Genomic DNA, 24986 nt, shown 5'->3' with positions numbered 1-24986 from the left:
TAAGCATCTGGCTAAATGCATTAGGAAAACAAATACAAGTTTTGTTTAAAAACACAAAATCCACAATCGTCTATCCATAGTGTTGCTACAGCATAGAATACTGAAAAGACACACACACACAATCTCTCTCTCTGTCTATCTCTGACTCTGTTTCTCTCTCTCTCTCTCTGCCCCCCATCCCTCTCTCTCACACACACACACACACACACAAACACACGCACACAAACACACACACACACACACACACACACACACATTTACATGTGTCCCTGCTGGCCATCACTGCTGAATGGAACACTGCCACAGCCGGAGACTCTGAGAAAGATATACTGCAGCGTGCCGGGAAAACGGCTACAGAGGGATGACACAGGAGAACAAGAAGGCCAGACAAGGAGGCAAACAGAGAGGCAGACGCAGACAGACAGGAGGTAGACAGACAGACATACACACGGAGACAGACAGGAGGTAGACAGACACACACACATAGACAGACAGGAGGTAGACAGACTGACACACAGAGACAGACAGACAGGAGGTAGACAGACAGCAGTCAGATGGAGAAGCAGACACACACACACACACACAGACAGAGAGGATGTAGATAGACAGACAGACACACACACACACTGACAGACAGGATGTAGATAGACAGCAGGCAGATGGAGAAGCAGACACAGACAGACACACACAGGCAGGAGGTAGACAGAGAGGTGGACAAAGACATACAGACAGCCAGTTAGACAGGAGGCAGATGGATCTGCTGCCAGACAGGTAGGTAGGCAGGCAGACAGAAATACAGTCAGATAGGCACAACTACAGACAGACAGACAGACAGGTGAAATAACAGACAGGCAGACCATAGACATATACAGATAGACAGACAGACAATAGTCAGACTAAAATAAACCCCCATGTGATGTGAGCTTCTAGTTGGGTCTGCAATGTAAGTTTCTAGACATGGGGTATGGGCTTTCTAGGTATGGGGTCTGTCATGTGAGTTTCTAGGTATGGGGGTCTGTAAAGTGAGTTTCTAGGCATGGGGTTCAAGTGATGAATTTCTAGGTATGGGGTCTGGCGATGTGAGTTTCTAGGTGTGATGTGAGCTTCTAGTTGGGTCTGCAATGTAAGTTTCTAGACATGGGGCATGGGCTTTCTAGGTAAGGGGTCTGTCATGTGAGTTTCTAGGTATGGGGTCTGTCATGTGAGTTTCTAGGTATGGGGTCTGCGATGTGAATTTCTAGGTATGGGGTCTGCGATGTGAGTTTCTAGGTATGGGGTTTCTAAGTATGGATTCCTGAACATGGATTAAGCCTACAGTCTTAGACTAAAAGAACATGTCTATGAATATGGAAATCTCGAGTACAAGAACATAATTGGAGGTGCAGAAGTAGCGGAAGTTTTTTCTTTTTTTTACATGTCCGTAGAAATAGGCAGTATAGTTCTCTTCCAATGATCATAAGTCCTAGGAGTATCAAAGGGAAAACATGCACACGTCTTTGGCAAAATGGACCTTGTTTGTATTCTTTTTTTTAAAAAAGGGAAAAGGGGGGCATGGAACTTGGCCATCCGCGAAGTGAGGAGTGAAGCAGAATGAAATGCGACCATGTGGAATGGATGCACAAGCTAACCAGCGACTCTGCCAAACTCCTCTTCCCCTCCTCTCCAACTCCAATACTGGGCCCTGCCCAGAGCACGGTGGACATGCTGAGCCATTATTTAAAGGGGTCCATCAGACTTGAGTCAGATTCATTTTCAGGTTTGTATTACTAGGTTGCATGTTAACTGGGTGACAACGGTGGGCCTGCATGCTGTCTTCAGCGTCACTGCGGGTCGTCTAAGTTGGTTGCATGTTCAAATGTCTGTAGTGTAGCTGTGTGTTCATGTGTGTGTGTGTGTGTGTTTCTGTACATGTGAATATGTTTGTGTGCGTGCGTGTGTGCTTGTGTGTGTGTGTGTGTGTGTGTGTATGTGTGTATGTGTGTGTGTGTGTGTGTGTGCATGTGAGCACCCTTGGAATTAAACCCAACTTCCTTGCAGGTCCATTTCAGCTCCAGGAACGCGAGGTGCTGTGTCATGCTGTCCACTCTGAGGTCAGCCTGACCACTAATCTATGGGACTGGCATAAAGAGGAGAGAGAGAGAGAGAGAGAGAGAAGGATGGAGGAGAGAGTGAGAAAGAGGGATAGAGAGAGAGAGAAGAGATAGGGAGAGAAAAGAGAGAGAGAAAGAGAGAAGAGAGAGAGAGTGGAGGAGATGGAGAGAGTGAGAGAGAAGGATAGAGAGATGGAGATAAAAAAGAGGAATTAGAGAGAAGAGAGAGATATCGGGAGGGGAAAGAGAGAGACAGAGGGAGACGAGAAGATTGCAAAGTGGCAAGGATTGAGCAAGTGATTTTGTTTCAAATTACCATTTGTGTGTGTGTGTGTGTGTGTGTCTGCTGCCAAGGTATCTGTCTTTGTGAAAACAATGTGGCTGTCAGTATGTGGTTACAAGTACTGTACTGACTAAGGGACTGTATGGTACAACAGTCTTGTGCATTTGTGTGTGTGTTCATGTCTATTTGGGCACGTATACATGTGTGTCAACGTGACTGTGAGCATGTGTGTGTAGGTGTGTGTGTGTGTGTTCATGTCTATTTGGGCACGTATACATGTGTGTCAACGTGACTGTGAGCATGTGTGTGTGGGTGTGTGTGTGTGTGTCCATGTCTATTTGGGCATGTATACATGTCAACGTGACTGTGAGCATGTGTGTGTGGGTGTATATACATGTGTGTCAACGTGACTGTGAGCATATGTGTGTGTGTGTGTGTGTGTGTGTGTGTGTGTGTGTGTGTGTGTGTGTGTGTGTGTGTGTATGTGATTTTGCACTCGTGTCTGGTCATATGGAAGAAATAAAGGTGCGTCATGGAGTGGCGAGGGGAAGAGGTGCTTATTTTGGTACTCGCAGTTGCCCTGGCAATGAGCTGGGGGGGGGAACGTAAAGGAAACTCCAGGCCGCCTGATGATGATCAAAAACCTAATTAAATACTTGATGATGATGGTTTCAATGTCTGGCCGTGGTTGATGAGCCCTTCTGGGTTCTCGCAATGGAGAGCGATTGGAGTTCAACCCAGAGCCACCGTACATAGCCTACTCTACGGCAACCGTTCCAAAGTCCGCACAACAGAATAAGTGTCATAAATGAGACATTTTCAAGGTATCAAGGAGATACATTCCTAGGATATATCTTAAACACGTCTTTAAATCAAGTATCTTGGGCTAATATTTTAGAGGGTTAAACCTCTAGTCGTCATTCAAAGAGCAGCAAGATCAAAGTGATGATGGTTGGTTGGTTGCATGCAGTAAGAATGATTCTATTGTGCTGAGGTAAGTTTGAGATAACTTGGCTTTTTTATTGGGCCAAATCACCCCACCCCCCCTCCCACAACACACACACACACACACACACACACACACACACACACACACACACACCTCCCCTCCCCTATCCCAATTGCAATATTTCTGGGGAAACCCCATCTGAAATGGCATGCAAGTATACGCAAGCTGCTGTGTGTACAAAACATGACGCGAGATCGAGATGGCACCAGTGGCACGCGAGGCCATGGCCACGGGTGTAGGCATGACTGCCGATCGAGGGAAAATCCAGTAAAATCGAAAAACACCAGGGGAAAAAAAACATCCTGGCACTCATAGAGATGAGGAGGGAGAGAGAGAGAGAGAGAGAGAGAGAGAGAGAGAGAGAGAAAGGAGAGAGAGAGGGAAAGAGAGATAGAGAGAGAGAGAAAGAAGGAGGGAGGGAGAGAGAGAGAGAGAGATGGAGGAGAGAGAGAAGGAGGGAGAGAGAGAGAGAGAGAGAGAGAGAGAGAGAGAGAGCTCAGCCAACATGTCAAAGTCAGATTTTTCCAGCATCAGTAACATCAAGCACATTTGCTCTGTTTTTATAGACAGTGGTGGTGTGTTGCGAAGGAAAGAACAAGTTCATTTTTTAAAAGTGCGTGGAAGTTAGCGCTGCTTCTTGGTGAGGTTTTGTAGGCATGTTACGTAAAATAGCCTGTGGTTTTTACATGGGAATCTCTATGGCTGTGTCAAAAGTGAAGACAGATGTTTAAAATATAATCAGCTGCTCCCTCTCTTTCTCTCTGTCTCTGTATATGTGTGTGTGTGTTTGTGTGTGTGTGTGTGTATACAAAAAAAGAGACAAAAAGACTGCAGATAGAGAGAGGTGTGTGTGTGTGTGTGTGTGTGTGTGTGTGTTTGTGAGCCAGTTAAGAGAAGTAACAGGTTAAAGAAATACACAGTATCAGTACTTCTTCGGGAACAACCCAGCACTGGCCTACATGTAAAACCTCACCAAATCAGTTGAATTGTCTGTGTGTGTCCGCATTACATGAGAAAAAGACAGAGAGAGAGAGAGAGAGAGAGAGAGAGAGAGAGAGAGAGAGAGAGAGAGAGAGAGAGAGAGAGAGAGAGAGAGCACGACTGCACAAGTGTTGCTATGATGAAGAGCATGGTTAATTGGGATGCACCCCCCCCCCCCCCCCCCTCTAAACCACTTGGCACCAGGAGGGGGGTGGGGAACATGGCTTCCCCCACTTTGCCCACGTTAACCCCAACACAGGCAGCACTGAGGGCAGGACAGCCAGACCTCAGTGAGGGGGTAGCCATCCAGGACAGCCTGAAACAATTACAATCCCCTTATAAATCAATATGCAGCTGCTTCAGTCATGCAAAAGTGATGTGCTCACAAGTTGCCTTGCTTCCAGTATTACTCAAATCAGCTTTGATGTTTCTCTGGGTTTTCTTTGTATTTTTTCTTGTTCTTCTTTTTTTTCATGAAAACTCTCTTTCGTTCGGAACATGGTTTGGGCATGGACGCGAGTGTGCATGCGAGTATGGCTTGCTGAGACCCAGCTGATCGGGAGGTTGGCACGGAGACCAACTCGGCGGAGATGTGTCTGTTTGCGTTTGCCCTTGGTTAGAAGTTGACCTCCACAGCAGTTTGGGCCAAAGATCAAGTGGCACCACACCAGTTTTTTTTTTGTGTGTGATTCTGTTTCATGTCAAGTTTGACCGGCCCTGGACACAGAGTTTGATTTGGAGCAAAGATCCCTGTTTCAGGTTTCAAGTCAAATTCGGCTGAGAGGTGTGGATAGAGGTTCATATTGGGGTCAGATAGGAAACATGGGCCCCCTTTTCTCAAAGAACTCTTTGCCCTCCTTTCACTTCTCTTCGTTTCTCTCTCACTCACCCCCTTACCTCCCCACTTCCCACCCTATGTGTGTCCCTGAGTGTGTGTGTGTGTGTGTGTGTGTGTGTGTGTGTGTGTGTGTGTGTGTGTGTGTGTGTGTGTGTGAGAGAGAGAGAGAGAGGGAGGGAGAGAGAGAGAGGGAGAGAGAGAGAGAGAGAGAGAGTCAAATCTTATATGTGCATAGACGTTTATGTTTTTGATTGGTGTGTCATCAGTCTCTTCCTCAACTCTTCCTCAGCCAGCTGATGTATGGCAAATGGTGTTAAAAGGTAGTTTGATTACAGCCTGTTATTAACATGCATTTTCGCTTTGACATGCTCTTTTGATATTAACATGCATGTCACTTTGATGTATTAAAATATGATTACTTTCAAATGAAAACGATAACCTTGTAATGGATCACATGTAGTCCAGTTGGCTAGGCCTACCAACTCTGTCATGTGTAAGTTGATAACTCTTCATAGTCTGTAATTTAGCTCCATCTAGTGGTGATGTATGTGACACACTACTACACAGTGAAACAAAATACATTAACCTCCAATATAAGAAAAAAACCAATACATAAGATAATGATTTGAATAACTGATCAAAGACTCTGGTCCCATATCGGGATTGAAGATTGCACGAAGGATTCGTATTTAAAATGCTGGTCTGTCTATGGCAGTATTTACACTTTTATTTTGATACACAACAATGACTCAGAATACCCGGAAGTAAAGGTTTGACAACAAGCAGCATGTTACGAATGCTTGCTAACTGTCGGTGTCCTAAAGTTACATCGTTATTATAGATGGTTCGCCATAAAAAAAAAAAAATTGCACAAATTCATACAATTTCACTGGTACGTTGCTAAGGTTTGTCTTCTTTCTTCTGTGGGTAAGGATAGAATGCACATCTTAATGCTAAAGTCGGCTAACCATTAAAGGTCAGTGAGATAGATGACAGTCCACTCACTGTAGGGACAGGTAAAGCTGTGGCAACCACTACCTACCAGTGCTCGTTTTTGGCTAGCGTTGCGCATATTGAGAACTTGCTTCTCTACATCTTGCAGCTGACAAGCATCTGTTAGAGCTGCAGAAATGTCCTCGGCTCCAACGAAAGAAGAGAGACGAGTTTGTTGGGCGGCACGAGATGAGCTCTGGAAGTGTCTGGACATCACTAAGGACAACACAGAGGCGTGTAAAAAGTTCCAGGAGGAGTTTGAGAAACAGTGTCCAGCGCAGTGGGTACGTGACTTACTCGAAGAACGTTACCTTGTTACCATTCTGTGGTCTGGGGTGCTGAGGTTAGCTGACAGGTTTAAAATGACTGGTCGTGGGTAAAATTAAATTAAAAAATCATTTTGTTTTGCCTCAGTGAATGATCCAGTGTGTGGTGGTGTAGTGACAGTTTAATGTAGTGGCTGTCTTACCATCATGTCACCATCAATCATGTTTAAGACTGTGATCATGTAATGAAGGTTATCTAAGGTAACAACACTTCCTTGTTGTCTTTTGGACCACTAGAGGTCGACATGCATGCTAGCCCTTACGAAAAAGAAGTAGGCGTTAGGAATAGGAATAATTTTGTAGGCCTACTTTTGTACAATATGATATATGTAAATATTATAAGAATCGTATAGTATTTTGGGACATAGGCCTACCATATAATTACTGTAAGACTTTTTTTAAGTATATTTTTGGGCTTGTTATGCCTTTAATCAGAAAGGACAGTGGAGAACGACAGGAAGTGAGTGGGAGAGAGAGTACTTGGAACATATTGAGGGTAAAGATAGGTATTACAGAACATCAGAGTATTATAAACTACCATAGAATTGTTATAGATATATTTTAGTATTTATATAGTTATTTTTAACTATAGTAAAGGAGAAACTATTTTTTAACACATAGCTTAGTGATTGGAGTTGGAAGGATTGCTCTTCATTTCACTGAGACCATACCTGGACCTCTGTGTGTTAAGTTAGCACCTTGTGCATTTCAACTCCTTCAGCACTGCCTTTTTCAAAATTGAGTTTTTGAAGTAGGATGTCTAAGTGCAAACTAGTGTTGGAACAAAACAAAAAGTAACGCACCATCACATTTTCACTAGGTGATTTAGCACACAAATTTATCATAATTGTAGTGTAGTGTATCCTCATAAAATCTCAGATACAATGGTTGACTGTATGACAACAAGATAAACATGTCAATGATTAATTTATTTTGTCAAACACATTTAATCCATGCCTATGATCTAAAGACTGAATAAAACTGAATAATTAAATTTATTTTGTCTTGTCTTTGCCTTACACTAATATATATTACATCAGTGTATGCACTATACACAACACATTTCCATGCAAGAGTGAATACTGTAGAAAATACAGCTCTTTTTTATTATTTCCTTTTCAGAATTATAATTATTCTTTTCTGTTCTACATGTCAACGGCAGGTGAGATACTTCGCTAAAAGGCGGGACTTCCTGAAGTACAAGGATAAGCTTCAGAAGGGAGGGTTTGATGAGCCTGCAGATGGGGCACCCAATCCATAGCTTTTGGAATTTGAACTGCTTTGACACAAAATGGAGGACTGCATTGGGACCACAGCTTCATGGACTGCACTCCCAATGCCAGTAGGGTGTGAGTAACTGCTGCTCAATGAACAGAGCCGTAATGGTATCTCACTGATTGTGACCTGAGACTACAGAATGATTCATTTCAACTGTGTGCTTGAGTTAATATATTCGGTTTGATGTCAGCTACTGTTATTCGCTCAGTTTTAATGAAGAGACCTACACATTGACTGGATATGTGTGTTTGAACATAGCACGTTTATTTATCAAGGATGAAAACACCTCTGCAGTCCACACCAGGGGGGTATTCCAAGTATGTGGTTTAGTGACAAACCTGGGTAAGTTAACTCAGAGTAAGGGGTAAACCTCCTAATAGAAGAGCTGTATGGCTTCATTCTCCTCACAAAACAATGCCATAGGGCTCTTGTTGTAGGAGGTTTCCCACTTACTCTGAGTTAACTTAACCAGGTTTGTCACTAAACCACGTACTTAGAATACCCCCCAGGTGAATACAATGTTGTGTGGTGGTGGTGAGGATAAGTAGTTTTGAATTAAAAACAGGGGAAACCATCTTGACCCAGGGTATTTTATTTCATTTGATCTGAAACAGTGGTGTGAAGTGAAAAGCATCGTGTGTGTGTGTGTGTGTGTGTGTATGTGTGTTTGTCAGGAGTAGACGTCACAGAAGAACAGTTCATTTTGTGTGTGATTTCACCAATATGAGCAGGCACATGTTCATTACAATGACATATTTTAATATATCTCTTATTTATTTACAAGATTTCTAATCCTCACTTTTTAGGTTATGAAAAACTGTGCATTTCTAAATAAATTACCATACCTATGAAAGATTAGTTTGCCACTCACCTCGTACATATTAATAATGTACAAAACCTCCCCCACAAAAATTACAAGAAATTTACATGGATACAAAGTTTGCATATTTTAACCACACTGTATACATGTTAAACACAACAGCAAGGTTGCTTTCTTCCCATGATTGTTACCTTGGTGACCGCTTGTTCCTTTGATTGAGAGGCTGATTGGAGACAAATTGGCCAACTATCATTCAAACTGAATTACCTTCACTTTCGCATGAAGCCACACACATAAAAACAACAACCCTCTCGAGCTGCAGTGATACAGTAAAAGTTGTCTAGTATCTGTCCACAGAAACAACAATTTAAAAACAATATGTTATGTATAACTGGTAAATAAAAAAAACATGTTTTAGAGTACAGATAATGTATATCAATCTAGGGCCCACATTTCTGGGACTCATTTTGCTAAGCAGTATCAAGAAATGTTGACCTACACAAACACAAGACCGAGTTCCCAGGATCAAGCCCAAGTCACTGTAAAAAAATAAATGGTTCTTCAGAGCAATGCCATAGAATGACCTATTGTAGTACTTCAAAGATCTTTCAAGACAATAGTTCTTTGAAGAACCATTTAAAAAAGGTATGAACATAGTCTTTCTGAAGAACCATTTCCAGCGTGAAGAACCTTTTGATGTAAAGATTTAACACAAAATCGTTCTTCTTCCATACAGTGATGAATAGAAGCATTTAAGGACCTTTATTTTTTGAGATTGTAACATGTCTTACGCATTACAATGTGCGATTAAGACTATAGGCTGTCACATGCAAAGCAGTAGTTAAATGTGTCAGTGAAGGAACAAACGAATATGTCACTTCATGCAGTAAGGAAAAGACCTTTGCAGCTGAAGCACAGGAAGTGATGAAACAGGAAGTGACAAAACTGAGGTGAGTCCTAAGCCCCTCCCACACACCTTTTTGTTACAAATGAAACATTGCTTGCTCTCCTCTTGACAGACAGGCAGTCATTAAACAAGAAGAATATTTGTTTTGTCCTGTACACAGTCAATTCCATAGTTGAAGAGAGAGAGAGAATACACACATCTCCCACTCTACTGTCATGTGTCCCCGATCTGTGTCTGTTTACTGTGGAGTCTAACGGTCCAGTCATCCCCTCCCCTCTCTCTTGGGGAGCGCCCTCTGGTGGCTAAAAGCTGCCAGTGGTGTTTCTCATGACAGCCCAGATGGGGAACTCGTTGAGCTGAAAGAGGGGGACACCCCAGGTCATGATGGCTAACATGACAACCAGGACGCCGATCAAGTTCACCCCAAAACCTGCTTTCACCTGCACAGAGGGTGAGAAACAGCAGTTAAAAAGCAATCCCAAATAGTGTCAACGCAGTTACTGAATGCGAGTAGCCACCATACATAAATGGAACAAACATTATTTTATGAAACCTATGTGCTACCTTTACAATTGGTTCTTTGTAAACTCACCATATCTGGTTACCAAAGATATATTGTTATTTACTAATCAAGTAGGTGTTACCCTGAGATACAACCACACCATGGCCTTTCCAAAGCTCTTCAGCTACTACATTAAATGTACACTCACTATGTGTTTATTCAGTTATGTAGCTCATTATTAAATATTGTATAGTGACAAAATTGAATGAAATGCTAAAACACTAACATAACTAAACTACCGGTAAGAAATACTTTGAGTAATGTGATACAAATAAAAAACAAAAAGTTCTTGCTCACCATGTCACGGATCTGCACGTGCCCGTAACTGAACACAATGGCATTGGGTGGGTTCCCCACGGGCAGCATGACTCCGAAGGACACACACATGGTGGTTGGAATCAGTGTGTGCAGGGGGTTGATCTGCAGGGTCTCGGACTGAGAGAGGGTTAGGGTAGTGGGGTTAAGAGGGACACAAAGGAGAGAGGAGTTAAGGCCTCCGCACACATAGGCCCCGACATGAGTACGGCTCACTCTTTTTACGTTCGATTACATTAGATTCCATTGTTTTCAATACAACCAGCTACACCAGTGTCAAAATCACCGAAACTCTGCTGCCGCCACCGTGTCGATTATGATTGTTTCCTTTTTGTCAGCGGCACTCAATAAAATACATTGTTTATGGAATGCTTGTCAGTAAATAAATTCGGTGCTGGTGTGTGTGGACAAGTAACAGAAAGTTTCGTCACACTCATGGTTTGTTGAGCTGCAAAATCTTCTCCTTATTGCTGTATAAGGTTGTGAAAAACCTGTATGAAAGTGTTCTCTTAAGTGAGTCATTAGTGGGGCTATTAGACCATGTCATCATACCAGTCAACGTCACATGGTGGGTCAGTTGATTGTAAGGCCTACATATATCCCTTCACCAAATGTGTCAACCATTTGCCCAAAGAAGACCCAGCAGGGTCGAAACGTTGCCTATCCCCTTACATTAAATATGGGAGTTTAAAGCAGTGTTGCGGACATTACATCTTTTCACTGGAGCTGCAAAACCTTCTCTTGCATTTCCTGGAGTGTGGGGGTGTGGGACGGACTACAAAAGCTCCAAAGCTGTGTGTGCACAGCCTATGTGAATGCCATGTTTCCCAAACACTCACCAGGGCAGAGAGGATAGGGAGGAAAACGGTGAGGGTCGCCGGGTTGCTAGCGAACTCGGTGACCACGGACACAAGCAGACAGGCCAAAAGCGTGACAGCCCACGGGGGAAGTCCACTCATCGGTTCCAGCTGACGGCCAATCCACATGGACAGCCCTGACACCTGGCGGGGTAGAGACAGGACATACAGGCATCAGCATGGGCAGCCTAACACCTCTACAGTTGGCAGTTTAGCATGTCTGAGGATAACTGATTAATTTTCTTCTGATGTTTATGTCAGTATAATACACCAGGTGCATATGCATTAGCTTACAGCCAGCTGTGGACGTGATGCCATGTCCTTATTCTTTCTTTTCAGTTACATCAAAATATAGTTCTGTAAGCCTTACTGATGACTTGAAGAAATGTCAGTGTTATATTATGATGTCACATAAAATCCATAAATAGACTGATGTATTTCTCATTCCTTTCTGATGTAGATTACCTTGCACCCTGCAGCCAAAGCGTATCCTCCCCCGACCAAAATGACAATCTCCCACGGCATGAGCCTCTGAAAGTCCTTCCACGTGATCATAGGGGCCAGTGGGTCTTCCTCCTCATCCTCATCATCTTCATCACCAGAAGGTTCTGGAAAATACACATAAAAAGCATGCACAGGCCTTTTAATTTGTTTACTTGCTTAGCAGAGGCATTCCAGTCAATGTTCCCCTTATTAGAAGCAGAGGCAGGTGTATGTTTGTTTATGTTTACGTATATTTTGTTTATGTTTATGATATTTAGCAGACAATTCTATTAAATTCAAAACATTTAATTTATCCCCGAGGGACAATTTATCCAGTCACACAAGAGCTGTTTCCACCAATGAATTTACCCAAAATCCACCCGTTTGGGCGTGTCTCCCTTCGCAGAACCCGAGGCTTTTTCAGGGCCAAAAGAGTACCTACGAAAAAGTCCTTGATGCTGATTGGATATGACTAAAGGCAGGATGTGACGTGAGTAGAACTTGACCCTCGCGCTACAACAACAGCGATCAAAACTGTCACTAAATGATTGTGTGACGATCTAAACTGATGCGGAATGATCACGTCACCTGCGGAGTCTGGTAAATCCCACTAGTGTCCCTTTTCGTAATGGAGACACAAGGGCTAAGTGAGAGGGTGTAGCCTGTAATGGAGACACAAGGGCTAAGTGAGAGGGTGTAGCCTGGAATTTGCCCACTTCCTACATCTACCCCCAATGGAAATGAGGCTATAGAGTAAAGACATGCTTTTGTCCAAAGCAAAGTGTATATTCTTTTCAGTTAATGCGCTACCTGTGCATAATAAATCTATCATCTTAGTCTTGGTAGCATGTTGCTGTACCAGCATAAAGACATGCTTTTGTCCAAAGCGAAGTGTATATTCTTTTCAGTTAATGTGCTACCTGTGCATAATAAATCCATCATCTTAGTCTTGGTAGCATGTTGCTGTACCAGCAATTGAATTGCCAAAGGGCAATGCAAGTTTCCTCTAATTAATACTACTGTTTTTTTTACAGCAACCGCTGCTAGTACTGCTTGACAATCACGTACGCTGCTTGACAATCACCATCATCAACAAAAACAAGAGGACATTTAAGGTAAAGAGAAACTAGAAAAATTTGATTGGACATTTTTGAACTTGGGATTGAGTGAATTTGATTTCTGAGTGAACTTGCACTAGACCAAGCACTTCAAACACAAATTGCCTCCTGGCGACACAGAAGTTGAGGCTGACTCGCATATACACACACAACCCTACCGAGATCATCCATGGCACACGAGACTGGCGGGAATACCGACCTTTGACCTCGCTGTTAAATGGCCACGGTTTTTTGGCAGGAATGAGGAAGAGGAGAAATCCGAGCAGCACAGAGACTGTGGCGTCAGTCCGATAGCCTTTCCTGTGAGAACACACACACACACACACACACACACACACACACACACACACACACACACACACAGAATGCATCAGAGGATTAGGTGTGCTAATACATGCCAGGGACTACAGGGAACAGGGACGGGAAAGAAATACCTGCACAAAAAAGATTTGACATGACTTACTGTATATTCTGATGGAAACATGACTAATTGCAAGATTAAATTCATGTTAAGGAATTTACAGTTTTTCATCACTGTAGTAGTTTATTCTCTTCAAAATATTATTGTTTCATTAAAGAAAAACACAACTTGTCTTAGTGATATCACATCAATTCCATATAGCAGGAGATTATCTTCTCATAGATATATTGTAAATTATTCAAATGATTGATTAAAAGCATATAACTTGTTTTAATGACATATCTTGGGGCTATACATTTGACAGGACTGAGAAACAGGAGATTATAGGACTGGTGACAGAGGTCTGTACGCACTTCTCAAAAAGAGAGGTCCACCCAGGCACGAACCCCGGCTCCCGGGTGAACCAGAGCAGAGTCATGAGCACAAAAAACACTCCAGTCATCACCTCTGGGTAGCTGCAGAGATAGAGAAAACACACACACACACACACACACAGAGGTGTTACTTCAGAGGGATAAATAGGCAGTTATATAGATAACTAGATGTACCGCAGAGCGGTACAAAATATGACCGCCGCCCAGTCCAGCACATTTTTTCCACAAAAATAAATCACGCTGAAAGGCCTATATGATTCTAACTGTCTCACTAAATTGCATTATCCACACTCAATTCTCACTGGTATCTGCTAGACAACAAGTACCAAAACATGATTAGTTCATAGATTTTACATGTAAAATTAATTTTATACAACCCCACCCCCATCTTGCCTGTTCATAATTCTGAGAAATTCTTGAATTGTGTGCATGTGTGCGTGTACATGTTTATGTGTGTGTGTGTGTGTGTGTGTGTGTGTGTGTGTGTGTGTGTGTGTGTGTGTGTGTGTGTGTGTGTGTGTGTGCGTGCTTGTGTGTGCCTGCGTATGTGCCTGTGTTTGTGCATGTGCATGTGCATGCATGCGTACATGTGTCTACTGTGTGAGTATGTGTCATACGTATGATTACTGTGAATGTATGTGTGTGTGTGTGTATCTGTTTATGCACATGTGTGCATATGGAATGGGTTAACATGACCCCTGGAGGCAAACATACAGAAAAAATTGGTCATCCTAGGCCATACGGTTCTCAAGATATGCACAGAAAACTGTGTCTGCCCTACCCTCCTTTCGAGGGGTCCAGTCCAGCGGGGGCTACAGATCAAAACGAAAAACGACGGTTCCATGCTATCCATGTGGGGTTACATGCCCACCAAGTTTCGTGTACCCCGGTCTTTCAGTGTCCCGGGAATCCTTGTTGGTGTACGGTCACTAAATGTACACATAAATTATTTTATTGTAAGGCCCCCCATGAATGAAAGTTCACAAAACTTGGCATGCATTCGGAGGGTGTCACAATGATCCTACACTTTCAACTTCGTGCAGTTTTGACCATGTCAGCCAGAGATATTTTGATGAAAACACCTAATTTTTTGCTTTTTAATTTCTAACTAGGTGGTGCTATACATGAAATAAGTGGTAATGGGATGGGTTGACATGCCCCCTTAAGACCAACATATAAAAAAAGGTGGACCTCCTAGGCCCTACAGTTCTCGAGATATTCACAGAAAACTGTCTCCGGCCACCTACTGGCCAGTTGGTGAATAGTAACATAACTTAATTTATTGTGTGGCCCCCCATGAACGGATTTCCACGAAACTTGGCGTGCATTCACAGGGTGTCATAATGATCCTACACTTCCAATTTCGTGCAGTTTTGACTATGTTAGGTCACAGATACCTGCGATTACAACACCTCATTTTTACTTTTTTGTGTTTAACTAGGTGGTTATGGAATGGGTTGACATGACCCCTTGAGATCAACATACAAAAAAAAAAGGTTCTCCTAAACCGTACGGTTCTCGAGATATTCACAGAAAACTGTGTCTGCCCTACCCTCCTTTCGGGGGGGTCCAGTCCAGCGGGGGGGGCTACAGATCAAAACGAAAAACGATGGTTCCATGCAATCCATGTGGGGTTACATGCCCACCAAGTTTCGTGTACCCCGGTCTTTCAGTGTCCCGGGAATCCTTGACGGAAATTTGGACATGCGAAAAAAAAAAAAAAAAATACTGACTAAACCTATATGACCGCCGCTTCGCTGCGCGGCGGTCATAACTATTCATGAATAATTCAAGTCTCTCTCTCTCTCCCTGTGAGTCTGTTTCATGAAACCTTTCCAGCAGGCTTTTGTTTAAAGTGATTTTGGAACTGCTAAGGGGATCTTTGGTCCACACCAAGAACACACCAAAGCTGTTCTAAAATCAGTGTAAAGTAGGCTACATTAGAATTCTTTGGCATCTGGAACACACAGTTACACGCTACATTCTAGAATGCCATTCCGGTTTGACATATTAGGAGACTACAGATCAAAGATTCTAGAACAGAGCTCTGTTCTAGAATCTTTGCTACAGATGTGATGATACAGAAATAAACCAGAGTGTGTGAGACCTGTCCCTTTCACAGCAACAGTCCCCACAATACACTACACAGTCTTCTTAGGGTAAAATGGCTCTCCTCTCTTAGGGGGTGGGCCATTGGGTTTACATCCATTACATGACTTGGAGGTACCCTGACCTGCCTTTGAATTGCACACTGAGTGTAGTTAAGCAGCATAATGCTTTTGATGGCAGTGCCCCGCAGTGGAGGACACAGCGGGGGCCTTGGCTTGGGTACAAGTCAAGTGTTTGATGGGTTGATGATGGGGGTCGTGATGGAGCAGCGCCACTGACTGATGAACAGTAGGTCTGGGTTGGAATCTCAAACCAGACACTGCGAGTCCCTGATGCCCTGGTTAAAAAGTGTCTGTTAAATCTCCTCTCAATTTATTTAGGGAGAGGATGGACAGGACTGAGCGGCGGTCATATTTTGTACCGCTATGCGGTACATCTAGTTTTACTTTATTTTACAGTTTACCTGATCGGGCCGAGCTTCTGGTACTCCTCGTGAATTCGTCTCTCGGATATGATCTCCCTGCGAGTCTTGCGCTCCTTGCTGAGCGAACAAGTCTCCCTGAAACTGGACAGCCGAATGCACACGTCATGTAATTTCAATGTAATTGGCATGGAATGTGATGAAAAACAACTGACATGGACATGCGGTTTTTGCTGAAAACAGGAAACTGCATTCACAAGTTTAACTCACAAAACTGTTCCAATCAACACAAAGCTTAGTCGTCCATTTCCAGGGGGACATAGCCAATCAATCAGTCAAACAAACAATTACTGCAGGACTTGTCGTTAGTAAACAAATCAAACAAACAAATCAAACCTATCTACTCAGTAGTAAACACTGTTAGCAAATTACAATGAGGCCGAGATGATGATAGACAGTGAAACAAGCTGATATCAGCAGGTCAGAGGTCAAAGGTTAACAGGTCTTACTTGCAGCCCAGGAAGAGGATGTGAAGCCAGAGCCAGGTCAACACCAGCATGATAAGGGCGATGGGCAAGCTGAAGATGAACCACGTGCCAAAGTTGATGACTTTTGCTTCAGGGTAACGACTAGAATGAGGAAAACAGACAAAAGAATTTGAGTGATTTCTTTTACATTTCTCACAGCTTTTAATCACATTCTTACATGATGATTAATTTTGTAGTCTAGACATTATTGGACTTTATAAGTACTTTATGGAATGTCTGCAAAACAAGTTACTGTTATTTGCCAGCCATTCCATATACAGTAGTAAAGATCAAGAATGTACATCGACTGCTATTTCAAGCTCTCTATACACATTCAGATATTTCTTAAAACAGATCATTTTCAGTTCATTTTTTTTTTTTTTAATTCTTTCCACATGACATTCGTTTAGAAAAATATCTCTAGAACGCAGCTGATATTGTCACTGTATCTCCCATTGTCATGGTTACCATTGTTAGTCTTGCTCTTTTCACGTCATTATTTCTAAAAGCTTTCTTTCACACGGAACCAAGAAACATTCTTCACTCTAAAGGCCCTTTCACACTGGCGAAATCGCCGCGATTTTATGTACCAGAATCGCGGAACGACTGTCCCTTTCACATAGACCGAGGCGGAACGGCGGGACAAAGTGTCTCGCCAAATTTACTACCAAGCCCCGTAGACATTTTGCCGAGTATTTTCGTTCCGGTGTTACATGGCAACTGGCTCCCATGTTAACTGGCTGCGTTGATGACGTTTCATGATTGATGACGAGTCTTTGCCAGATGTGGCCGCTTGCAGATTTGTCACTTTCTGATATAGGCCTACTAGAGACGCACACAAATATGCATGACATGTTTAAAAGTCAAAATTGTAGACTGGACCATGAATATGCAACCCAAAAAACAAACACCTAAATTAACTCCACATGGGCATTGAACCACGAATAATTAATTGACTTTGCTTGGTAATCAGACGTCTATCCACTTGCGCCACGAACCAGCTGACGGCACTCACAGAAATTGACTTCAGTTGTATGATTAAAAGAAGTCAGCTAACGTTATTATAATCGTAACAAGTTAACATAGCTGTTCATGTTATCTGGCTACCATGTTATCATGCTACCGTTGCCCAAGCCATTTAGTAGGCCTTCAAAGTATCATGGTTAAGTTTTACAAACGTTTCACTGAGGTTAGGCTGTGGCCGGCCCTACCTGAAGTGTCTGTAGAGCCACATGAACGTCAGCAAATAAATCAAATAAAAATGTGTTGCCTAATTGTGTTGTCCAGCCTATAAGAATTCAGTTCATGAAACACAGGCATTGAAACGCACACGGCAATGGGCAGAGAAGTCTATAAGTGTCCATATTTTACACAAAATTTGCGCACAGGGAGAGTCAAAACTCTTAGGCTTATAGGCTATTAACGTTAATGTTACTGACATGTAAACATGGGTTTGATGTTTTTTTGATACTTTATTTCCTAATTTTCGCGTTGGGTGCTTCTCCTGTGGCGCAACAGGTTAATGCCTATGCAATGCTTTTTCACGCAGTCGACATAGGTTCAGTCCTCCCCATCACACGTTTTTTTTTTATTATTATTTATTTATTTTTAAACCAGCAACGCTTCCTCAATTTAGGCTACAGATACTAGGTGGCCACAGAGAGCATGACCAGCAGTCAGTGAAATGTTTGAAAACTTAACCATGGTACTTTGAAGACCTACTGGCTTGGGCAACTGCTGTAGCAAGACAACACCATCAGCAGTGTTAACTTACTACAATCATTACCTGACTATAGAGTAAGTCAAGTAAATTTCACTATGACTTTTCGTAGATGAATGGTTATCATGTAAAAGGTTACATTTAGGAAGCAGGTTCGATACCCACGTGGAGTTATTATTAGGCTGTTTAGGTATTTATTTTTTTGGTGGCATATTTATGGTCCAGTGCATGTAGCATACTAGAGACCATTTTGACATTTAAATATGTCATGCATAGTTGTATTTGTTCGTCTCCAGTTTCCACCAGAAAGTGACAAATCTGCAAGCGGCCACATCTGTCAAAGAAACGTCACCAACGCAGCCAGTTAACATGGGTGCCAGTTGCCATGTAACACCGGCACCAGTGTGAATGGGTCAAGGCTGAAAGGGGAATCTGGGCGGGCATTTCGATGCTATGTCCAGCCCACCACAGGAGATTGCAAAAAAATCTAACTGATCAAAAGCAGCAATAGCAGAGACAGCACATTATGTCAATCTATAAATTCACAGAGGATCCAGTCATTCAGTGCCTTCTAGAGTTGACTGTAGCTTGGAATGCAATCAGTTGCCATAATAGGCTATCCTAAAATCCAGCGAAAAAACAAAGCATGAACTCATGAGCGTCTGTCTGCCCTATATGTATATCCTCTGATTGTAATGCTTACAGATATCTAGGCGATATTTGTAACATTTGTTTTGTATTTGGCCTGTTATAAAATCATGTAGACCTATTGAACAATTTAAACACATTAGGAACCGCAAAGTTGGAGACATGCATAAAGACATTGCTGCAAATTTAAAACCGGATTACTCTGAAATGGCGAACTGTACATGGACATGTGCACCTTTGTGTTCGGTAAGGTCTGCTGTTTATTCTGATATATGGTTTGTCATATGTTGAGGTAAAGTAGTTCAGCAAATTTGGGTGGGACAGAATACCTATAGGCCTACAGAGCAGCAGCTCTGGCCATATCGGCTCTGGCTCACATGATGTAGCCTATGCTTTAAATGCATTATCGCTTCACTACCCAACACGCGAACAAGAAAGAAAAGAAAAATGTGCTTATGTCGCGATTTTTCGATAGGCCCAGGCCTAGAAAAAAAGACAGCTATGGTAACCTAACAATTAGGATTTGCTTTGCCTACACTGCTGTTTGGTTGTCCCAAACTTTGAGACGATCCATACTCGCATTAACTGAATCTTATCAACCCGAACTGCGATGTTCCAAACAGAGTGACAGGATGCAATGCCTAATAATCTCACTGCCTTCGGCATAACTGCTAACAGTGCGCCTAGGCCTACTGTTAAACACCTGAAAAAATATTAAACTGCTGTTTTCTTTTCATGACGAGCACTAGGCCTAAGCTTAAATGATTTATGACTGAATGGAACGTTGCGTTTTTAAACGCCAGAACTGCTTATCACGTCGTGTGACAAAGTTTACACCAATCAACATTTTCTAATGTATCCTTATGTTGAGATGTCCATTCTCTTTGCCCTAGGCTATCATTTGTGCGCGAAGCATGTTTCAATTAAGACAATACACAAGCTATTTTTTATTGTTGTAATATTGAATGATTTCATGAATAAATTGTACGCACAGTGCGTACAGGATTACGGCTGGCGGCGCCACTGACCACGGCCACAGTAGCCTGTGAACCTCTGATTTTCAAAGGAAAATCACAGCGAACTCAAGGGCAACTCTTCTCTTCAATTTCCCTTCCAAATTACTTTTTATTGTCTGAAGACATCTATCGCAAGAATCTAACATTCTAACAGCAACAGCAAAGCAAATGCAAGCTAACCAAAGTGCAGCCATGTTTTTTTGAAATCACACACCTGCTGTATCTGAAGCCCCACGCACGCATAATAAGGCCTACGACTATCACTCTATACGCCCCCTGTTGCACGTCACAATTTAATTTACTATAGGCCTAGCTGATCCTGCCTTCTGGCTCCCCAAAATGCCGCATCATGTAAACAGATCAGCAGGCTTTCAGACACAAAAAGACGTCTCCTCTTCCCGCAAATTTAAAAGGCATTTTTAAAAATACCCATTGAATTGAGCTACAACACTGTTCACGTGTGGATGAAAGGCACTAACACATAGAAAATGTCTGTTTTTTAAAAATATACAGGGTCAAATTCGGCTCTTTTGATTTAATATCACATCACGAAATGGTGCTTTCGGTCCTCACGTTCTAATCACATATTTGTGATGGGACTTCTAAGTGAATGGGACTGATAGTGGTTCATAGGTTAGTCTTGCCGTGCAACATGGGGAGATAAAAAGACCAATACGCAGCCGAAGTGACCCCAGATTGTTGCGAGGACCATTCTCGCATGTTGACTCAGCAGCGTGCGGCTTTTCTTGAAGGGTTTGGCATTGGGCTAAGGCAGAAACCGGCCTTCAAACAGCTTACAATGCTAGGATATGTGAGGAACATGCTGTGAGCAGCTTACGCTGTGACTTATGTAACATCACACACACACACACACACACACACACACATGCCTTAAGGTTTTTTGTTCTTTTTTCCTCAGTCCAATTCCAACTGTGTTTGCTTTTCTTTGCTTGTGTTTGGAACGGACTACACTTCCCTGCAGCTCTGTTGGCTCAAGGGTAAAAGGTTAAGAGGGACAATCTGGCCATCCCATAATGATGTTGGAGACCAAAGGTCAATTTGCACAGTTTTAGGAGGCCCATTAGGTATCCAGTGTGTAATATCACTCTGCTGACACTCAGCCCAGTCAGGGATTTAAAAAAAAAAACGCAAAATACATCTAAAGATGAAAGCACGTATCGGAAAGATAATAATCGATGTATCGTATCGTGTATGTGTTGTATTTGTGTGCATTTTGTGCATTTTTTTTTATTTTGAGAGTCTAGACATGGAAACAAATGCAAAAGACACAAACGATTACTTCTCTATTTGCTTGTTTGTCATCATGCATTGCAGGCTTGGCTGAGGTGCAGGGGCTCAAAGAAAGTATTCTGATGAGAAAAAAAGCACTCATAATGATTCTACTCCAAAGATAAATGTATTTTCTTTGTCTCAAAAGAAACAAGTAGCCTAACCTCTTGATCTCAGCTGTTTCTTATAATGACGTCTTAGGAGAGAGACGGATAAGTTGAGCTTAAATTCAACTTTGGCTGAGACAAGAGGAGGGCAATTTCTCAACTGTGACACATCTGCCATTCCCACAACCCATGCTTTATGTCCATTAGCAAGCAGCTTAGCTACCTAGCTTTCATCAATGGCAATTGAGATGCTTTTGGTTTTAGCAAAGCAAGTCTATTAGCTGCTAGCTAGATAGCCTGCAAGCTTAAAATCAAGTTCTGATATCTTAATTTGGTAATGCAAATATTGGGCTTGCAATTGCTAATTTTTTTTTTTGGATGATGACACTGTCCACTTATTATATTATATTAGATTCAACTTTATTGTCATTGTGCAGAGTAGAAGTACAAAGTCAACGAAATCCAGTTTGTGTCTAACCAGAAGTACAAAAAAAACGGGAAAAATATGCATGTAACTGCATTATGGGTCCCAACAGCTGGTGTGTAGGATACCCTGAGTTAGTAAGGGTCAGTAGTATAGAGTTGAAATGGTGTCTGTTTTAGCCCACAAAACAGTAAATCTCATCCACGGTACCTAGCGTACGTGACCTTCGACCCCGAGAACCCACTTCCACTTCTGTCACACACCATCTCTCTCTCTCTCTCTCTCTCTCTCTCTCTCTCTCTTAGGAAGTCACTAAACCTCTGACCCTGACAAACCATCCATACTTCTATCTCTTTTTCTATCTCTCGCACATACACACGCACACACACACACACACACCAGGGTTTCCGTTGTCCGGTAATTTCCGGACATTGGCCGGAAAAAACATTAACCGACAAAATTAAATCTCTCCGGTCAAATTGTCCAATTGAAATTGGCTAATAATCCCGTCCCCCTAACGCAATCTGAATTTGAGAATAAGCCTTAAAATGTAAGCCTATATTAAAGCAATACGTCCTCTGGCTATGTTTTTAAATGTACAGGCTCTACCGTTTGAAAGCTATTAAACAACACGCATAGCCTATGCTGCATTTCAAAAAGGAAGCGCACGCTTAAAACGTCCATGCATGTTAAACAACGAACAAATGAGTGAGGCGGTTCAAACATGGCCAGGCCCAGGCAGACTAGCCTTAAAAGTTTTTTCAGAGGCCAGACGCGATGAATGATAAATTGGTAACGTCTGAAGCCTCAGATGTCCGGTCAACTCCACCACCACCAGATAAAAAGCAGAAGTGTCGGGCGTATCTGTCGGAATCATGACGTTCGTTGGAAGTGGAGTTGCAGCTTGTTGCGGCCGCTCCAAGACACTGTCATTCTCCGTGTACACTGGACATGCAACTGTGTTCTGTAGCCTACCTAAAGCATACAGTATCCCTATGCTTTCTCTGTCTATGATCTGCAGGGTTAGGGCCTCCTCGACGAGGAGATTGCTGGTCTGGATAATTTCCGGCACAATTAAACTGTATCATTGAACCGCGGACCGAAAGAAAACGAAACTAAACATTTCCCAGAATAGGAAACATTTCTTAATGTATTGTTATCAAATAAAGAGGCATAGCCTAGGGTGTAGTGGTGTGAGTGCTCATTCTTGTGTGCGCGCATCTGTGCAAGTTAAACAGTGGAACCACTGGAGATAACGTGGGTAGCAGCAACAAACAACGTAGCCTTTTTAAAAAAATGAACGAAGCGTACTCTTGCGGTCCATGAAAACATACTGGCTAGATCTTGTTAGGCATGTTTAAGTTAGGCTAATTAACATGTTGCATTCTATTCAGCCTGATTATGTCATTCTTTAAGCGACATAGCCTGTCTCCTGTTTTCCTCAACTTGACTAATTAAGAAGCGATAATAGGACCGGCATATCATCAAAATGTCCGGAAAACGACCATTTTTTTCTAGCGGAAACTCTGACACACACACACCAAGTCCACTCTCACTCTCAACTCCATACATGAGGAGTTTGAGGTTGGTTGTCACCTTTGCCCAGCAAAACTCTCCGTATAGAAGGGGCCCCTTTGGAGCTTAATTAGTTAGATGCCACTGCACAAGAGCATTAGAGGATTGTGACGGGCGTATTAACAAACTCAATGCCGTCCCTCCCCACCTCACACACAACACGAGCACTTGGCTTTTCTGTGTCCATGTGAAGAGAAAGGTGAGCTGGAATTCAGCTGTGATGCTGTGGATGTGTGTGTGTGTGTGTGTGTGTGTGTGTGTGGGGGTGCTCTAAAAGATAGCACACTCCTCCTCAACTGTTCAATTCATCACCACACACACACACACACACACACACACATGTAACGGGGCTGAATGTGTTAACAGGAACATTGACTGATGGTAGGGGGTGGGGCTGGTTAATAGTGTATGATTACGTTGTGGTGTGTATGTGGTTTGTGTGCTCTTCTACAGGTGCATTCAATCGCCCCTAAATGGCAGACCTGCGCAGTTGGTGGTTGAGAGATTTAAAATGCCAATGGCGGCCTTTGACTGTGTGATTCTTGGTAGCAGTAGGCACCCGCAAGGACTACCACCGAAGTCCAGAGAAGTAAAGGGGCTCGAAGACGAACGCAACAACGCACCTGGGGAGAGGCCATATATCGTTCTAGCAGAGCCGGGCGCTCAGACCGAATACAACGCACTCAATATATCCACGTTAAGGGAAGTAACTTGACCATCGCTCTATGAGTGAGAGGGCTGTCATCATCGGCTGTGGTGGACGTTGATTTCTACCCTTTCCCCTGCAGTTCGAGACAGCTGAATCGAGTGGAGGAAGACGGCGAAAAGAGAGGCCTACAACGCGACTCTATGTATTGCACTAAAGGGAAGTACTCATATCGTAGCCTACCACTATTTGTGCGAGTGGCCTAAATTTCGTGTCAGTGTGATTGCTGATCACTGTTCCTCCCCTTCCGCAGCTCTGTTCGTGGTCTGCGAAGAGGCGGTGGGTCGTGGCTGGCGAGTGAGTGTCATAAGGAGAGGACTACTGGGAGTGTCGGGTCTGGACTGTTCACCGCGGGCGACCATTGAGTAGGCTAGCTAGCTTCGGCTAGCAGCTACTACGGGAGAAGTAAATCGCTGGGTCGTGGAGTGGTGCATGGACTGTTCCTCTATAGCCCTTATTAGCCTTTTCCTTGTACGAAGCTAAATACTACCAGTTGTCTAGCCTTATTATTATGTCCGGCTGCCCATGGTGCTAGATAGGCCTGCTATGTGATCCTAAATCTGGTGATTGTCTTATCGCTGTTAAGTGCTCTATGTCTCTGTGGGCCTATTGCCCGTTTTGTCTGAGTGTCGCCGTAGCTTAAGTTTGCTGTGTTGCCGTGGTGTTCAGTGCTCTTATGATTCACCGTGATGCTGTTGGCTTGTATGGCCCTTTACGTTTGCTGTGAGGATTGATAATTGTGTGCTGTGTTACATGATAATTGTGTGCTGTGTTACATGCCGTCACAC

General features: G+C 42.9%; 2 protein-coding genes across 3 annotated transcripts in view; one reads left to right on the top strand and one right to left on the bottom strand.

The window, feature by feature from the left end:
- Positions 1 to 5970: 5970 nt before the first annotated feature.
- On the top strand, positions 5971 to 8372 carry LOC125310819 (cytochrome c oxidase assembly factor 6 homolog). Of its 2 annotated transcripts, XM_048268536.1 has the most exons (3): positions 5971 to 6093; positions 6304 to 6478; positions 7683 to 8372. In XM_048268536.1, the coding sequence occupies exons 2-3, from the start codon at positions 6332 to 6334 to the stop codon at positions 7779 to 7781; spliced, it is 246 nt and encodes an 81-aa protein (XP_048124493.1). In that variant the 5' UTR covers positions 5971 to 6093; positions 6304 to 6331; the 3' UTR covers positions 7782 to 8372. The 2 variants fall into 2 exon arrangements, with proteins under 2 accessions (XP_048124493.1, XP_048124492.1); XM_048268535.1 differs by having other exon boundaries at positions 5971 to 6478.
- An 11-nt stretch (positions 8373 to 8383) lies between these two features.
- Positions 8384 to 24986, bottom strand: part of slc13a4 (solute carrier family 13 member 4) — a 37661-nt gene continuing 21058 nt past the window's right edge. The window contains exons 9-16 of the mRNA XM_048268534.1: positions 16695 to 16814; positions 16228 to 16329; positions 13635 to 13736; positions 13060 to 13160; positions 11725 to 11867; positions 11242 to 11403; positions 10385 to 10522; positions 8384 to 9965 (exon numbers count right to left, since the gene is read on the bottom strand). Of these exons, the coding sequence (XP_048124491.1) occupies positions 9828 to 9965; positions 10385 to 10522; positions 11242 to 11403; positions 11725 to 11867; positions 13060 to 13160; positions 13635 to 13736; positions 16228 to 16329; positions 16695 to 16814 (1006 nt within the window). The 3' untranslated portion in view covers positions 8384 to 9827. The remainder of the gene's footprint in view (positions 9966 to 10384; positions 10523 to 11241; positions 11404 to 11724; positions 11868 to 13059; positions 13161 to 13634; positions 13737 to 16227; positions 16330 to 16694; positions 16815 to 24986) is intronic.

The sequence above is a fragment of the Alosa alosa genome, chromosome 17 (assembly GCF_017589495.1).
Source record: "Alosa alosa isolate M-15738 ecotype Scorff River chromosome 17, AALO_Geno_1.1, whole genome shotgun sequence".
Lineage (NCBI taxonomy): Eukaryota > Metazoa > Chordata > Actinopteri > Clupeiformes > Clupeidae > Alosa > Alosa alosa.
Note: the sequence above shows the minus strand (reverse complement) of the source record. Positions and strands in the feature narration are given on the sequence as shown.

What these genes read in the sequence shown, in the direction of transcription:
- LOC125310819 (XM_048268536.1), top strand. Translation starts at nt 6,332, where the DNA reads ATGTCCTCGGCTCCAACGAAAGAAGAGAGACGAGTTTGTTGGGCGGCA. An exon ending in AACAGTGTCCAGCGCAGTGG is followed by an intron (nt 6,479 to 7,682) that starts GTACGTGACTTA and finishes TGTCAACGGCAG; the next exon opens with GTGAGATACTTCGCTAAAAG.